General features: G+C 38.1%; 1 protein-coding gene across 2 annotated transcripts in view; it reads right to left on the bottom strand.

Moving 5' to 3' along the window:
- dlgap2a (discs, large homolog-associated protein 2a) overlaps positions 1-18,783 on the bottom strand; it is a 116,359-nt gene that overhangs the window by 46,421 nt on the left and 51,155 nt on the right. The window contains exons 2-3 of one of the 2 annotated variants that reach the window (XM_084393142.1): positions 3,331-3,402; positions 458-1,602 (exon numbers count right to left, since the gene is read on the bottom strand). In XM_084393142.1, coding sequence (XP_084249268.1) covers positions 458-1,602; positions 3,331-3,334 — 1,149 coding nt within the window. In that variant the 5' untranslated portion in view covers positions 3,335-3,402. The remainder of the gene's footprint in view (positions 1-457; positions 1,603-3,330; positions 3,403-18,783) is intronic. The other variant, XM_084393143.1, reaches the window with a different exon arrangement.

Below are 18,783 nucleotides of genomic sequence, written 5' to 3'. Positions count from 1 at the left end.
GGGCCCCCATTGTTCACTTCAATATTCAGATGCTTCTTCCAGGTGTTTCCATGATTCTTCTAGGTGTTTATAATTTTTTTCTGAATAAAAATTAAGGACACTTTTTTTTAATCACAATATAAAATATGTTTGTACTTGGCAAAAATGTATGCTCATAAATAAAAATGGCCATGGAGATGTTATTAATGCATGACTTTTCTAGGTTTAGAATCACTCTTTTATAATTAGGCTACCTCATTCAGTATATCCAGGTTTTTCTAGATTTTGGGAATCCTGGTTCTTCAAGGAAAAAAAGTTTTTGTGGAGGTGAATTTAAAATAAGAAATGCCTTGCGTTTTAGTTGTTGTAGTTTACTTAAATTTTAATTTATTGAGGCCCCCTTGGAAGTTTGCTGAGGTCCCATGGTTGAGAACCACTGTCCTCACCAGCAGTCACATCTTCATGCAAGAGATCTCACCTGCAAATAATGACAAGGCCTCATGGAGGACTTCAGATCTTGAGGCATGGTCGGTTTCTCTAAGTTTAGGGAAGATTTGCGATAGGCTTCTTTAGCCTGGCTGACGGTTAGCGTCGACCAAGAGCTGCGCTTCATAAATTTGCCCTCCGGGGCCATAGCGATACTCTCGCATGCCGAACATTTTACGTCGTTGTTGCTTTTGGAGGTCTTGAGAGAAAGGTCGCCAAAGTGCCCATGGTCTGGGTAACAGTGAGTAATATGATCTCCGTGGTGCCGACTCATGATGCTGGGAGTCCGGTAGGTGCTGTCGCTGTCCAAGTTGTCATCAGAACTCCACCAGCCAGCTATCCCTGAGCGTTGCTTGGAGTCTGACTTGCGTTCCTTGCTCTTACTCCGTTTGCTGTGTTTGTGATTTCCATGGTGATGTCCGTGATGGTGGTGGTGGTGATGTCCGCTGTCTGAGCGAGAGTCTCCCTTGGTGCCATTCATCTTAGACGACCCCTCGAGCGAGTGGGATTTGGTGAAGAGCTTCTGGACGGAGTGCACCAGGTGGCGGATGCGCCCAGGACTCTCGTTGCGCTGCTCGCTGCTCGTGGTGGTGGCGGACGTGCGCTGGTACTGCAGCGTGTGGAAACCGTCTCTATGAATCGGCAACTGCTTCTCAAATTGGTCGAGGAGGTTCGCGGGAATACGGTTCATCTTCCCGGACCCGCCGCCCCCACCGCCGCCAACACTGACACCGACCCCTCCACCGCCGTTGCCACCGTGAGAAGTGGAGCCGTCATCCCGCGAGCCGTCGTGGTGTGAACTGTAGTGCATTCTGGGAAAGGTGCTGCTGGAAACGTGGTCAGATGCCATGGAAACGGGCATCACCATGCACTCTGAGTGGATGGAGCTGCGGGGCGAGCAGCGGTGCGGATCCAGAGGGAAGCTCTCGGTCGGACTGAGCAGGTAGGGAGAGCGAGGGTCTGGGCCGACATGCTGCAAGTGATCAAGGGACTGATCGCAGTCTGGCAGCCCACAGGTGTGTCCTGATGTGAAGGTGAGCTGAGGACGGCCACTTGATAAACCTTTCATATTCCTAGGAGGGGAGGGGTAGCTGTCTTCATCGAAGTACGGCGGTGGAGACCATGAATCTAGCTGATCTATGAAAGACAAAGAGAGGAAAAGATAAGAGAGAGTGAGTGAGTGTGGCATTCAGCATCAGTTTAGAACTTGTTCAACCTTTCTGCAAACTAAATTCCGGGACGTTTCCCCATGGGCATGTAGGAAGCACTAATAGATGTTTGCAAAACAGTGTGGTGGGATTCAAACAAGCTGATAACTAAATCACTGAGTTTTCCTGAATACAAGAGATCCTCTTGAACCTCTGTACAGTCATGGAAAACCCAAAACTTTAATGAATGGAATGAATTCAAGTTGTCTGGACAAAAGCACGTCCCATAGCCCTCTGCCGATCCTCCCCATCTGGTCCTGCCAGGCCTTACAAGGACAGAGTTGCAAGCCTTGCCATTTATCCAATGCAAAGTAAAATAATAGCCTATCATTTCAGAACCGCTGGGCCATCCGTCAAATGCCGGCTCCTGAGAGAGAGGGAGCACTTTGAGGTGCTTCAGCGGTTGTCCTTGAGAGACATTGCTCAGAGATTAAAACCACATTCACTGTGATCTTTCATCACAGTCACATATGGGCAGCTTGCCGCTATCTTCATCAGAGCTAAGGCTCAGAGATGCTGTTTTTTCACATCCAGCCATTTGCCCTTTCTGACACGACTATTTAATGCTGCTGGATCATATGTCATTTCACACAGGTGATTAATGGGAATTTCCATGTGGTGAAAATACAGGGTAATGCATATTAAAATAAAGGTCATTTTTCAATTGATGAATAAAAAAATACTGTCACAGAACATGTCAGGTTTAATTAGTTTTACTTGTTAAATTCATTCTGTTTGAATCTCTGGGATATTTATAACAATTTTAAAGTTTTATTTTGTATCAGAGTGAAAAAACATAATTTGGCAAATATTCACATTATGTGCAAGTATGCTTATGTAATGTATTTAACCTCCTATTTTATCTACATAGGTATTAAAGCTGTTTAAAAAAAACAAAGCAAGCCAAATTATCTCTGGTAATGTTCTATTAAGTGTTACAAGCTGGTACAGACTTCTTGATGACCACAAGAGTCAAACATGGTAACAGTATCATGGTCAGTACATAGTCAGACAGAAGATTATTTCCCTTAATTTTTTGCGTTACATTCATATGGGTTGTGCCATGGCCAACTGTATTACTCACTTTATCTCAATAACTTCACTCACACAACATAAATTAATCATACTGTACCTGATTATAAACTGAATTTCTACAATGGAATCGATAGCTGAAAGATTTCAGGGTCAGTACATGCCCAAGACAGCTGCAATATCGGCCAGTGCAACACAAAATTATTGAGTGTTCACTTACATCTCTCTTGAAACATCCATCGACAAGTCAAGAATACACTACCTTTTAAAAGTTAAAAGAAATAATACTTTTATTCAGCAAGAATGCTTTAAATTGGTCAAAAGTGACGTAAAAGACATTCATAATGATACAAAAAATTATATTCATCATATAAACACATAAAAACATATAATCCTGGGGAAAAAAAACGTACCAACCGCAAACGTTTGAACAGTAGTGTATTTCTAACAAACACACAGGCTCCAGAAAAGAAGAACGTACGCATATCTGATTCACACTGGCAGCAAGGAACCAAGACAACACTGGGTCCAAGACAAAAGCAAAAACATCTTGGTGTGAATTTGGAAAGCAACCAATTCAAAAATTCTCCCTTGTGTTTAATTAGAGCACAAACAGAGTACTGACCCATAAGGAGATCTTTAGCTCAGGTCAGCACACACCATAATGATGCCCAAGTCCATCTTGATTGAAGAGGACCTGAAGGAGAATGTCAAGTTTGTTTATTCTGAGTGTGTGAAAGAATATTCTAGAGTGATAGCGAATCACAAAGAGGCACTTCATTAAAAATAAACTTTGTGAGAGGCTGAACAACACAGAGAATCGCATTAAAGCAAAGCCAGAACAAACAGTTCTATTTGGATCAACATCTGTAAACACCAGCCAATACAGCCGCTTGATTACGTTCTTCCAAAGGTTAAAAGCAAAGAACCTTCGAGGAATCAGATTTGTTCATCAGAAAATCGAAGCAATGCGACTGTGTCCTTAACTCCCAGAAGGCTCTGTAATAAACCACACTGTTACATTTCTGAATCTGAGGGGACGGATAAAACTGACAGGACCAGAATGGTTCTGGTCTCATTGGAGATGTAATAGTCTTGCAGCAGTCTGTTGTTGGTTATTTCTCCTTCATCCAAATCCAACACAACTGCAGTGAAATATCTGGAGACAGCAACAGAGAAGCACAGATTGCAGACTGAAATTAACAAAGCACAAAGTCCATGCCAAAGGGAGTGAATCTCTCCAAAAAAAAAAAAAAAAAAAACCTGCCTTGAACGCCTCGTTTGTAGTCCTGCTATTATTTCCATACTGTAGCTACGTCACCATGTAACCCATTTTGCATAATACATTACCGCCTATTGACTATTTACTGTAAAAAAAAAAATAATAGTTGAGATAACTTAAAAAAATAAGGTAACCTATTGCATTCAACTTTTTAAGTTATTTCTAATTTTTACGTTATTTCTAACAAACTAATTTGCTCCAGTTAAAGTCAACTTTAAAACTTTTGTTTATGAAATGATTGATCTTAAAACTTCTTGTCAAGGCACCTAAAAATGTTATGCAGCTATAATCATTGTTTTTTCATCGCCGTGTTTTATTTTCAAGGTTAGCTACACAATATGAACATCATTTGCCTCTTAAACTAGAGGAATACATTTTACCCATTTCATTCTGCAGGCAAATAAACCATATGACAGCTAAATAAAGGTGTATTTGTAAGGCTGTCGAGGAAATGCTGTTTTTGAAACACATCATTGCATGGACTTCCTAAGAATGTAAGAGAGGTATAAAATAAAACAATATATATTGTGAAATGTTGCACATGTGACGGTGGTTCGGATTTGGGCAAAACTGACGTAATAGTTACAGTAGTATTTACAGTGCCTCCAGAGATGAAACATTACGGTTATGGTAAAGGGCGTTACATATCCGATATATACAGTGCCCTCCACAATTAATGGCACCCCTGGTAAATATGATCAAAACTGGCTGTAAAAAATAAATCTGCATCGTTTATCCTTTTGATCTTTCATTCAAAAAATGTGCAAAATTCTAACCTTTCATTGAAGTAAAAGAATTGAAAGTGGGGGGAAATCACATTATGAAATAAATGTTTTTCTCCAAAACACGTTTGCCACAATTATTGGCACCCCTAGAATTTTTTACGAGTAAAATATCTCTGAAGTATATTCCCATTAATATTTACCTTTTTTAGTACACCAGGGTGACTAGGAACATGAAACTGTCCAGCTATGACTTCGTGTTTCACAGGAGTATGAGGAAAACACAAAGGCCAAATCCCCTTAATCATCCATCACAATGAGTAAAACCACAGAATAATAGTTCTGATGCGTAGCAAAAGATTGTTGAACTTCACAAAATAGAAAGTGGCTGTAAGACAATAGCTAAAGAATTGAAAATCCCCATTTTGACCATCAGGGCAATAATTAAGAAGTTCCAATCAACTAAAGATGTTACGAATCTGCCAGGAAGAGGACGTGTGTCTATACTTTCTTAATGCACGGCGAGGATGAAAGTTTGAGTGGCCAAAGACTCTTCAAGGATCACAGATGGAGAATTGCAGAGATTAGCTGAGTCTTGGGGTCAGAAAGCCAAAAAAACAAAACAAAAAAAAACCCTACATCCCCACATGTTGTTTGGGAGGGTTTCAAGAAAAATCCTCCTCGCTCCTCCAGAAACAAACTCCAGCAAATTTAATTGTCAGACACGACTGAAACTTCAAACGGCACAGGGTTCTGTGGTCAGATGAGACTAAAAAAATAGCTTTTTGGCAGCAAACACACTAGATGGGTTTGGTGAACACAAGGATAAAAAGTACCCCATGTGTACAATTTAATATACCGTTGGATCTTTAATGTTGTGGGCATATTTTTCTGCTGGAGGTCCTGGACTTCTTGTTCAGATACATGGCATCGTGGATTCTATCAAATATCAACAGATAAAAATCTTTCTTCTGCTAGAAATCTTATAATGGGCCGTGGTTGGATCTTCCATCAGGACAACGATCCAAAACAAACATCAAAATCAACACAAAAATTTGTTGCGGAGCACAAAATGAAGCTTCTGCCATGACCGTCCCAGTTCTCTGACCTGATGAGTGGGCTGAACTGAAGAGAAGAAGCACAAACATGGATCTGGGAATCTGAAGGATCTGGAGAGATTCTGTATGGAGGAATGGTCTCTGATCTCTTGTCAGGTGTTCTCCAAACTCATCAGGCATTATAGGGGAAGACTCAGAGCTGGTATCTTGTCAAAAGGAGATTGCAAAAAGTATTTAATAAAAGGGTGCCAATAATTGTGGCCAACGTGTTTTGGAGAAAAACATTTATTTCATAATATGATTTCCCCCCCACATTCAATTCTCTTACTTAAATGAAAGGTTAGAATTTTGCAAATTTTTTGAATGAAAGATCAAAAGGATAAACGATGCAGATTTATTTTTTACAGCCAGTTTTGATCATATTTACCAGGGGTGCCATTAATTGTGGAGGGCACTGTATGTATATATAGTATGTGTTTGTGTCTGTGTGTATTAATTGCCTGGTTAACTAAATGTAAATAATCTATAACAACCTACATCTACACATCTATTACAACAAAACACAGATTTAACTCTCACAAACTTAAAGAGCAACATAACAGTAAGTTACTTGGTTTACTGTAAGTCAAGTCACATATAACCAAAAGTAGACTGTTAATGCAGTAACCCTGAGTGAGTGAGCAGAGTTCTGACTCATCATCACTGACTTATTCGTGAACCAATCTGACCGATTCGTTAAGAGGAACTGGCTCGAAAGATTCATTCATTCGTGAATCGGACTGCAGGGGTCATGCTGCATGTTTGTTGCTTGGTGAGTAAGAACCAGTTCTCGATTTTCAATTGTATAAATGAAACAACAGGGTTGAAAACTTTGAAAATAAGGCCTTATTCTTGCCCATGTATTCTGATATGGGCCTTCCTGTGATGGCTGGAGAGGGCTCTTGATCTCAGTACGGGTTCAGAGGAGGTCATCAGAGGCTCTAGATGTTTGTGTGAGTGTTATGGCACTGCTCGCCGGTGCTCTACAGCCTCAAGCATTTCCTGTCACCTCATCTCATGATTTCAGTATTCTTACCCTGGACGGTCCCTGCTGAATAAATACGGCTTACTGCAGCATCCTGCTTACTAACAGCATGAGTGCAATCAGCCACAGGCGCCTTCGCATCTCTCCCTCCCTCTGCAGGGGGCAGCAGGTAGAAGCTTTATTTTGCTGACTCTGTCGCTACAGCAGCGCTAGTGAAGATAAATGATCCATCCACCACATTAACACTAGAGAAAGGACCTGATGGAACTGTTAAAACCGCACAGCCACGACAACAGCCCTGACAAAACAAGTGAGCTCCCTATAGACTACATAGGGACCATTCTTGCCATCAAGGATCCTCATAAGTGAACCCACTAGGCTCGCAACTGATTTAAATGGATTTAGATGTTAGCAGCATAAGTAATAACATGAGCATACAAATACATAACACAAAGTATTGTGTAAAGTAATATTTTTTACTACACTTTTGACAAACTTTTCCAGAATTAAAAAAATAGATGTATTTTTTAGTGTTGAAAAGAAAAAGGTTTATATATAAGATTATATATATTTATGTCTGCCATCATCTCAGACCTTATTACAATGCATTCTGGGATTACATGCAATGCTGCTTTAGAATTTGCCTAAAATGAGGTATCTTAAGAGGCAGAATAATTATGTGTAAGAAACCATATGAATGCAGGAGATTAAGCAGAATGTTCCCACAATGTCCTACGTTCTTCCAGCTTGACAATTAATCCTCCAATTAATCACCCCCCTCAAAAGTGATTGCCACAGCAGTCCTTTTCTTGCGTCTCAAACAATCTCACTTCATATGAATGAACTCACTTTTAGAGAGCAAGGACATCATTCTCTCCTGCCCAGGAGAGTGAGAGATTCCTAGAGTCTGATAAGCCCAGTGAGTTCCTGTTAAATGCTTATCGTTAAGGAGTGAATTAGCATTACTGTGACGAGGGCTATTATCTGTGCCTGGTTCTGCTCAGCGTGGTAAAACATGCCTATTACAGCAGACTAAAGACAAATATTTGGCAAATAGACAGGTTTATGGACTATAAAAATTCTAGAAAATTTTAAAGCACCATTTGTAAAAAATTAACAAATCAATGCTCACTTAAGGAGCGTTACACTGATACTGATTTTCAGTGACAAAGCAACAAGAAGTCAATCGTTTTCAATGAAAGCTGATTTCTGTCAACATTAGTGACTGCTGGTTACTGACATATGCAGTTATTTGAGATGAACAAGTAAGCAAATCAGCAAATTATGCAATTAATTTGAATAATTTTAATCGATTAACAGCCTTAATTAAAATGATTCAAATATACTTTTAATTAGGACTGTTATTCAGTTGCTGAATAAATACTGAAAAACATTAAAATGTGTCTTTGTAAAATTCTGGGAGGTGAAATGTGTTTCATAAATCATGACGCTAAACCCGTAGCTGGTGGGTCCACACAATGCAAACACAGAAATACATGGAAAGAACATAGGAAATCATTCAGGAGTAACTAATTTATGTGACATTCAAAGGCAGACTCCCAGGCAAATCTTTAAAGGTAAAAAAAAAAGAAAACTGCAACAAAAAAAATTGCAGTTGCCACAGTAACCAGTACATAAAGTGTCTTCAGCTGTGTCATGTGACAGAAACGGTTTCAGATCTTTGCAGAAATGCCGTCAATTCATTAAGTATTAATGATACAAAGGTAGTGAAGTCAGAACCCAAAAGAGGGATGTTTTACAGATCCATGCACCTATTGTACAATATTTCACATTTTCAAACCTAAAAAGTCAAAAACTTGCAAATACTGCTTATCTCAGCTCTTCAGCAAAGTTATTTACCGTATCACATTAAAAAAAAGCTGACAATCACATCACTAGCATTCACAGTTGGGGATGTCCCTAAGGATTTCACCAAGTAACCATCATATATCAGGCGTACCACGTGTCCCAAACCGGATCCAACTAGTTATGACTTCATTCTCAATATTAATTGGCATGGAAATCCACCACTTAAATTGCAAAGATATCTAAAACTTGTAAGAAAATAATGTACATTCTTGAAACTTAAAGCTGTGTAAAAGCAGCTTGCTATACCTTTCCAGGACCACGGACAGCACCTCATCATTGAAGCTTGATTTCATAACATCCACTGCAACTACTGTACTTTAAAAGCTCTATTGTAATCATTTATAGTTCAATGAGAACAATGCACTGTGAAGCACTGTTAGATCTTTGTAATGCATCTAATATCTATAACCAAACTAATAAGAGATCAAGCAGAGAGGACCAACATCCCTGGTCTCACTCAGATGATCTGACATCTCAAAATATCTAAATATCTAAATACCTACAAAATAAAAATTATTAAAAACCAATGGTACCTCTGAATGAATCTTAGTTTAAAAAGAAGATACAAATACAGACGCATAAACAAAGGTACACAAGCAAACAACATGCATACCAACAAACAAGGGTACACATAAGCAACCAGTAAAAAGTAAACACACACACAAGCACACTATAATAGAGTTTATATTTGTACCTGGAGGAAATGTGAAATCTTGTTAGATTAAGTGCCGTGTCTATTTTACTGCCTGTTTACTGACACAGAGATCAAGGCAACACAATTGACCTTAACCTCAGGACACACTAAACCAATCACAACAAAGAGAATTTACACATTAAACCAATCATGGCAAAAACAAATAAATACTAAACTTACAAAAGCAAAGAGACTCTGCAGCACACAACAAACACAGAACGCAAACTCTTCTCGATCTAAGCTGTGTAAAGCAAAGGACTGTCAGTGCGCAAACTGAATTTATCTGTGTAATTTTAGATTCCTAGATCCAGCAACCTTTTCATAAAGGCTCCCAAAGGGTAAAAACAACCACCATAACCCAGAACTGATGATTCACTAAGCACTTTGGGGCAACCTTATGACGCTTCTCTTTAAAATGAATCTTTAATTCATTATTTATTCAAACACACACCCACATGCACACACACACATTAATTAAACATCCGTGTTGCACACACTCTCTGAAGCTAATGTACTGGTTTTATCTGAGTATGTTGTGCTGCTTTCAGAGGAAGCTGTCATAACATTGTACTGCTTGCTCTACAACAACAGTTTCACAGTATTTTTAAGGGGGCTGAAGATAAGAGCAGAATCCACTTTCGCTCAGCTTCAGTGACAATATTTCTACAGCTTCTTATAAGTCTTTAACAAAGTTTTCGGTAGCACTTTATTTTACAGTCCCATTTTGCATTAACATACTATGTACTTATAGTAATGACACTAACTGAACTAGATACTAAACCTGAACCTACCCCTAAACCTTAACCCATGTAGTTACCTTACATTACTCAGAGAACTTTTGTGGGTAAGTACACTGTCAGTATACATTGAAAGTGCACGCACAATATAGTGCAACCAAGTTTTACAACCCCTAAGGGGTCTGACTGTGGTACTGCAGAGGGTAAAAAAATCCAATATTAAGCTAAACAAATGCAATATTAAATACAATATTAATGTAATAAGCTGAAGTTCAGCTAAACATTTCACTGTCCCTTCCACATAGAAATGTATTAAAGGTGCACTATGCAGGATTTTCAAATAAAGTATAGACTCATACAAAATAATGCCTCATGGTCCACTAGAAGTGTGTGGTGGTGTTTGTGTCTACAGAGACACTGCCCTGTTCCTGTATGTGCAGCCCAAGCGAATAACGACGGATGGCGCAGGCGTCGTGAGACTTTTTCGTCTGGAAGCACCTCTAAAAGTCATCGTGCCTCAACACAAAAACAGCTAATGTTGCTATTGCTTTATTGACTGCTATCTGTAACTCGACAGATTACTAGGCATTGTAATTACGTTTTGATAATGACACGTGATTATTGTTTATTAGCGCGCTAGACTGACTGTAATTTGCAAGCGAGTTTAATCATCTTTATTACACTTCCTGTCTTTAGTTCTTGTTTGCTTTGTGCCTTGTTAGTTTCCATGGTTACCCTCATCTGTTATCATGGCTACTCACTGCCTACACCTTAGCCCTTTGTTACTTTTTTATTTTTTTAAAAGGGACAATGCATATTAATGATATGCTTAGCTTTTCAGCAATGTAAATATGCCAGAGTTAGCCCCAAGGCTATTTTACATCTGCAGTCCCCCGTCAGGTCATCACAGTACCAATTAACACAACTAAACATTGAAACTAAATACGATACAACACAATTTAAAGGGATAGTTCGGCCAAAAATGATATTTAACCCATGATTTACTCACCCTCAAGCCGTTCGAGATGCATATGTCAATCTTTTTTCAGACGAACACATTTACAGTTATTACGACCGCTACCGGAAGCCAGTTATTTTCATTTATAAAGTTTTAAATATGTATATTTTTACGACAAAACCGCACATTTTGGGACTTGGAGGAGGTGGACCCCATAGCTTCACACTATAACCACTGAAAGATCTAAGACATTTTCTAAAATAACTGAAAATGTGTTCGTCTGAAAAAAGATTGACATATGCATCTCGAATGGCTTGAGGGTGAGTAAATCATGGGTTAAATATCATTTTTGGCCGAACTATCCCTTTAAAAGATACCACAATTTTCAACAACATATTATAAGAGATACCACAGTTAGCAGACAGGGCATCTAAAACGGCGGACATACACATATACACATACACAGTAAAGTACTATTCTATGAACATTAAAGGAGAACTCCGGTCAATTTTAACATTGAGCTCATTTTTTTGTACATTTGGAGTGCTGTCAGTACAGAGAACAACGACAAAAATCGGTGTTGCCTACACCGTGTTATCCTCGTTTTAAAATTTGCACCCTGTTGACTTCAATGGGGCAAGTTTTAAACCTGCTTTTAGCCTCTTAACATCCTTGATGTGTCATTACAAGTGCACAGGTCATGTGAGTGATTCCTTCGGAGTGAACGCGGGTGGAATCTGACTGCAGTAGATGTGAAAGAAATATATAAAAAATGATGTTTATTCAGCCAGCGCACATACCTGTATTTACATCCTGTTTTCGGTCGAAGTCCACAGTAATCGATTGTCGAGTTCACGCGCATAGGTTTAGTACCTATGATCACGCGCGTGAACTCGACAATCGACTACTGTGGACTTCGACCGAAAACAGGATGTAAATACAGGTATGTGCGCTGGCTGAATAAACATAATTTTTATTTATATCTTTCATATCTACTGCAGTCAGATTCACCCGCGTTCACTCCGAAGGAATCACTCACATGACCTGTGCACTTGTAATGACACATCTGCAGTTGATTAACACTGCAGTTGACCCTGGTTGTAAGCCTAAACTTGACATAAACTGTAAACTTGTCCCTCAAATCTGATTGGTTGATTGGAATGTTGCACTTGTTGAAATCAGGTTCTGCTATGCAACTGATCAGGGGAGAAGGCTTGCCCTACTCACTTCGCACTTACAAACAATAACTGAAAATCCGGCATAATGCACCTTTAAGCAAGTGCAAGTATATGGCTCTCTACATCACTAATAATTATTTTAATGGCATAGCAATATAAGTAATCTAAGTGTGTGAATACATTAATATGGTACTTTATTTGTGTTATTATAGGCCAGGCTTAAAATGCAACACTCAATTTCACACAATATGTAATGGGGGTCACTGCTCTTTGGCTCTTCTCACCAAGGGATCCTTGAAAAGCTTGACAAGGGTAAAGACCCTGTATTATAAATTTAGTGTGGTTCAGTTGATAATTGACATGCTTGAGTGACCATGACTCTAGACGCCCCCACTCATGATACTCAATGCAGACATGCATTTGTCCTGTGCACTTTGTCATTAGCTATCAGTTCGAATGAAGGCCAAATGAAAGGTAAAGGCTGATGAGAGCATTCTCTCACAGAATGAGAGTCACTATAATGAGGCAGCATCACACATTTGCATCTCTTCTGATTCAGGGTGAGTTTAGTAATTACAAAACATCTGCTGCCTTCTACCAGGCTGATTGAAGTCCTGCTGATGTCTTTTTTCACCCTCATTTGCATTTTGTAACACCAAGGCCAACTGGGAGTCCGATGATGACCTCACTTCCTGTCAAATTATGATTGCCCTTCAAAGTTGTTACTGTCCTTTAATAGATTTTTTAGTTTTAGCTGGGCGTGTAGATCTATCGATCTATCCATCCTTCCATCCATCTTTACTACTGTTCAAAAGTTTGGGTTCAGTAAGACATTTTTCGAAAGAAATTACTACTTTTATTCAGCAAGGACGCATTAAATTGATCAAAAGTGACAGTAAAGACATTTATAATTTTACAAAAGATTTGTATTTCAAATTAATTCTGTTCTTTTGACCTTTCTATTAATCTTAGCCTAGATTCGCACATGCGCACTCTTCAAAAACGCTGCTTTAAATCTCTTAACAAACTAAAAGACGTAAATGACATTTGTATGTATTCTAAATAAAAGACACAGGTTGTACTGAATGTCAGCTTGCTTATTTTGCTCAAGATAAGGATTTATTTAGTCCACATGTCATGCAAACTAGAAACTATGCTTCTAACCACATGGAGAGCTGTCGTTCCAACTACACAACTTTGCGATGCTGTTTGCGAATGTTCGTTAGAACGATGGTTTCGGGAAACACTGACTCGTTGAACTATGCTGATAACGACGGAACTTGCGAACATAGTTGGCTAACGATGCTTTTGGGAAACGCACCCCAGGATGACATTTTATATAATTATAACTAATGACTAGAAATCAATTTACACATTTAAAAGCTAAGAAAAAAGAAATGTATTTAACTTAAAAGTTATATATTTTTAAATATGTACATCAGATAGATCTGATTACTAGATGCTACTCAAAAACATCTCATTCATCAAAACTGCTGGTATACAGGAATAGATTTAAGGATGTAGTACCACAGAAACATTTATTACAAATTACTGGTGGTGTACTTGAATTACCAGAAAATATATTAAGCACGACTCCCTCCACAGTCAATCTAATGCAATTTAATACTTAATTATGTTTGGCCTGTCATATTTGATGCTGGATGAATCTGGGTGAACACTGGCAGCAGTGAGAGACAGACCCGCTACAGCTCAACCGCTCAGGGCCGCTCTCTTATCAAACATAGAGCCTCATAAATGGAAAGCCCTGAATCTGTGAAGCCCTGATAGTGCAGACAGAATGGATGCAGATGCCATAAGAAGAGGAAGAAATGGTTGCTAACAAATCAAACTACAGCATTTGAGCCCATATAGACAATAAAACATTGCTTCATCTTCCTCCATAAGAAGCATATGATTGTATTGGCTGTGCAAATATTGATTGTGTACAGTTTCTGGTTTTATTTATTGACTGTGTGTGTTCCTGCTGATGACTTAATCTCTCATAGATGGCCTGCCTGTGGTTGAGGTCCTGCAGAGGTCACATGACACACACTAAGGACCTTTTTATCAGACAATGAACACACACACACACACACACACACACACACACAAATAAAGCTTTACATGATTTCACACACATACTGAAGGGTCTGGTCTGATGTTACCGCTGGACATTTTCTGTGCTCAGCACACTTAGTCTTTGATAATCGCCTGGCTGACAGCAAAACGCTAAAAGCAAAATGCAGAGGTCAAATAAAGGGGGAACTCAAATACATAATGATAAACTCACAAGTGCTAAATTTAAAAGCATTGAAGTCCAGTTCAGATGACTGTTAAATATCTTAGAACACGGATGATAAAATAAAACGTGGATTATCCCTTTTTACCACTTATTTTGTATAAAAAGGACCAACAAATGGTGAATAAAAATGTAAAACATAAAAAATAACCAGGAAAGTACAAATCGACTTTTTTTGTTCCCTCCCAAGAGGTAAAAATGTGAGTCTGAGCATGCAGATAACTGGAGCAATTTGAAAGGGGGAAAAAAAGAAAATGCAGGCGCAGATGCATATAGGTACATAAATTCTGGTCAACACCGAAAAGCTGATAATTATTGTCATGTTATGGCCAATAGCCAGTTAAATGGCTGACATTAAAACATTTTTCTATTTTGATAATTAAATTAAAAATTAAACACGAAAAACTAAACAAAAATCAATTGTGTTGAATGCTATATGTGAATTTATGCATCACAACATTATTAAATACAACATGAAAAATGGATATTTATTTTGAGATTTGCTAAAGATTACTAATCAAAATTATGTGTTTTTAAAGATTAACTTTAAAACTGCTAGATGACATAAAATCTGATCTAAATGTAAAAATAGAGAAAATAAACATGCACAATTAAATTTATAATATCTACCAACACCAGTAAATAAATAAAAAACTAATGGCTGTTAATCACTGATATATTGCGCATCCATGCATTTGTTAATGAGAATCATTTTAATTTGACTACCAATTATTGAGGCTCTGGAGAACTAGAGACTAGAAAAGAAACTAGCTGAAAGATAGAGCGAATCGAAAGAGATCCGGATAAAGAGCAGTGACCTTTATGAGCAATGAGAAGTATTTTTCCTTTTATCCAAGTGACTTAGTCCGCCTGTAATACAGAGCCGGTCCTCTTGGAGCAACCCGAGGTTAACTGCCTTGCTTAGGGGCACAGTGGGGGTACAGTATCTCATGAATCTCTCCTTATGGGGACTGAACCTACAACCTTTGATTTATATGCCTACATCTTTAACTTCAAAGCCATAGAAATGTGTGTGTTTTTAAGAACCTCTTGCCAATGTAAAAAATAAAAACATTTTTAATTTTAACTGTACAAGACTGTAAAAATGCGACAGTAAAAACCTGTTAATTGGTAAAAAGTTCCTATACTATGTATGGGGAAAAAAATTAATAGATCTAAACTTACATTTCATGCAATTTTACAGTAAAATACTGTTAAAAGAACAAATCTTTTCCAACACAAATTCCCAGTGTGATCTTTCACATTTTTAGATTTAATAATTATGTTTCTTAGTTTTTTCTAATCAGTTAGGTACATTAGGGTTTAGTGTTACATCTTATGTTGTTTAATTAATGTTGATTGCATTATTTGAGTGTCTTGTGTGTGTTTTCAGGATGACGTTTCTGTTTGCATGACTGTGCAGCTTCTATATATTGGTATTAAATTCAGCTTCTGGAAATGCTACTTGTGATGAACATTAATTCATCATGTGGTTTCCTCTTTACCATCAGTATTATCAGTATTATTATGGTAGCCTAGATGTCATATCGATGTAAGTAAAACAGATTTTATTCGCATTGTGGGCTTTTTAATTCAGCAGAAAAGACTGTTGGATTTACCCGTTCAAAATGTGTGTTTTTTTGTTTGTTTTTTTAAGTTACAGTTTAATTTATTTTTTTTATTTTGTTTTTACAGATTGTTCTGTAAATATGTTACAATTTTTACTGTATTTTTTTTACAGAATTATTCTGGCAACCACAGCTGCCAGTTTTATTTGATTGTAATTTTTTATTTAATAAAAACGACGAAATTTGTTATTGTCACGGTTCACGGGTCTGTCTGCTCATTCTGTGTGTACTGTTTCTGGTCTGATTGTCTATCTGCGTCAGCTGCGCTGACGAGCAATCAGATCAGCAGCAGGTGTGTCTCGTTTATGGATCCTATATGTAGTCTTGTGTTTGTCAAGTTCAGTGTCAGATCGTTGGTTACTGCTTCTTGTTTCCACTCTGTGCAGTTCTGTCCTGTTCCTGGTCACTGCGGACTATCCTGCCGTCAGTGCGGTTTGCATTGGACTTTGCCCGAGTTTTGCCGCTTGCCGTTGTTTTCTACGGTTCCTGTTTCCTAGGAATTATTTCAGCCCACAGCAGTCTCTGCGCTGCCAAGGACCTAACTGCCGACCAGAGACTTTCCACCTGCCTTGCCTTGTGCTCTTGCTGTTCTAAATAAACCTTATTCTCATTCGCAATTGGATCCAGTGTTTTTGTGACCTGACAGTTATACAGTGTATAGGTACCCACCTACTGCACTTCTCTTCCCTGCACGTTTCTGGTAAGGGTTGAAATAACTATATCTTTAGAAATGACAGGTCAAAATTGGTTCTGTGTGCACCCAATTGTTGAGACGTGTATACTGTATGTATCTCAAGAGAAATTAAAAAACAAAGTTTATTCCAAGACAAGAAGAAGTGATGCATGGGCATAAAAGTCTGTCTGTATGGGTGAGTGCAGACTGTTGGACATCATCGCTCAAATAAACCTATGCAACACTTTTCACATGTCCCAACTATTTCCAAAACTCTCCAACATATTAAGTACAATATAAGCAAGCCAATAAGGTACCTTATAATATTACTCCAATCTTCAGTGTCACATGATCCTTCAGAAATCATTCTAATATGCTGATTTGATGCTCAAGAAACATTTCTTAATATTATCAATGTTGAAATAGAATGTGCCCATTCTAAATATTTTATATAAATATATATTTAAATATAATAATTAAAAAAAATATTTAAAAAATAACTTACTGACACCAAACTTTTGAACGGTTGTATGTGTATATAACACTATATTTATTCTGCACTATGAAAACCTACATCATTCAATCACTAAGATAAGTGATATAGGCAAAAGTTATTAAGAGTTATGAATTTTGAGCATGCCACTAAAGTTGCCCCTGGAGCTGAAATCATTGTTGCAGTACTTGATGGAGGCCTGTATGAGCTGAACTGTAGTTTGCCCTGCAGTCTGGACTTAGAGGAATTGGCTCTCCATATCTGAATATCTAAAGTAGGACTGTGTGATCCCCATTGGGCTCCAATAAAAGCACAAGGTTCCTGTGCCCATCAACAGCTGTGTGTACGTAATTTCAAACATATATTTAACTCAACAGATTAATTAAAAAACAAACAAGTAATTCATGTCACAATGTGCAAGTTCTCAGGAAATACAAAAAAACAGCAGATGTTTTTTCCACCCCCATTTTGTCAACTGGTTTTGTCAAGCTATAGAAAAGCATAACAAACACCCAAAATAAACTGATTATGGGTTTCAATAATGTCCTTATGCCATTTTAATTGTGTATGGCCATTAGTCATTTTACACATTAATTAACTGAGATCATTTTTCCGCCTCCCTTTCTCTCCTTGATGAACATGATTGACAATAAAGAATATGCTATTTGCAGTCAGCAATGACAAGTTCACTCCATGAGCAAAAGTGATCAATAACAGGGGGTTTATTGAGATAAAATGAGAAGTATTCAGCTGGTCATGATCTCAACATGACGGCCTCCATTAGGCGACCCCCTCCATCTAAAATATAGTAGATATGACAGGAGTCTTAACCTCATGTGAGAGAGAGTACATCATTTTAGACATTTTTTTAAAGGACTATTATTATTTTTTTAAATAACACTTAGTTATATAGAAAAAAAAAATATATATATAATGTCACTGCAAAGAATAAAATGTGTATGCAATTAAGGCTAAATCAAAAATCACTGCTTCTGTCTTGCAAGTTAGAACCAGTGCTATTCGCCAAACAGATTTTTTAATGTTGACCGCTATACTCAAGGGTCTTTAACCTGCTGTCAACATTTAAAACATGTCCCATCAGGCTTCGCTCCTTTGTGGGCAACACATGTCATTTGGATGGTGGCCCTTGTGTGACATTTGTCACAGCGGCACCTCTGCACTGATTGCATTGGGGATCCCAGAACTGCCATGATCCAATCCCAAGACTTCATCTCTACAGCCCTGAAAATTACACCAGTAGAAAACCCTTAAGGGGAAAGTAAACATGTTTATGTGAGAATGATGTTCTATTAACAAAGTTCGGGAGGAGCACGTTCAGATTATCTAGCCAATCAGTGCGAGAGGAGGCTTATATATAGAGCAGACACAGCTCTGTTCCAGGTGTTTTTCCACCCCAACTCCTCACTCTCGATTATTCCTGTCCAAATACGCATATTTTATAC

This window comes from Rutilus rutilus (assembly GCF_951802725.1).
Source record: "Rutilus rutilus genome assembly, chromosome: 21".
Classification (NCBI taxonomy): Eukaryota; Metazoa; Chordata; class Actinopteri; order Cypriniformes; family Leuciscidae; genus Rutilus; species Rutilus rutilus.
The sequence above is the reverse complement of the archived record's forward strand: the minus strand, read 5'-3'. Positions and strand labels throughout refer to the sequence as shown.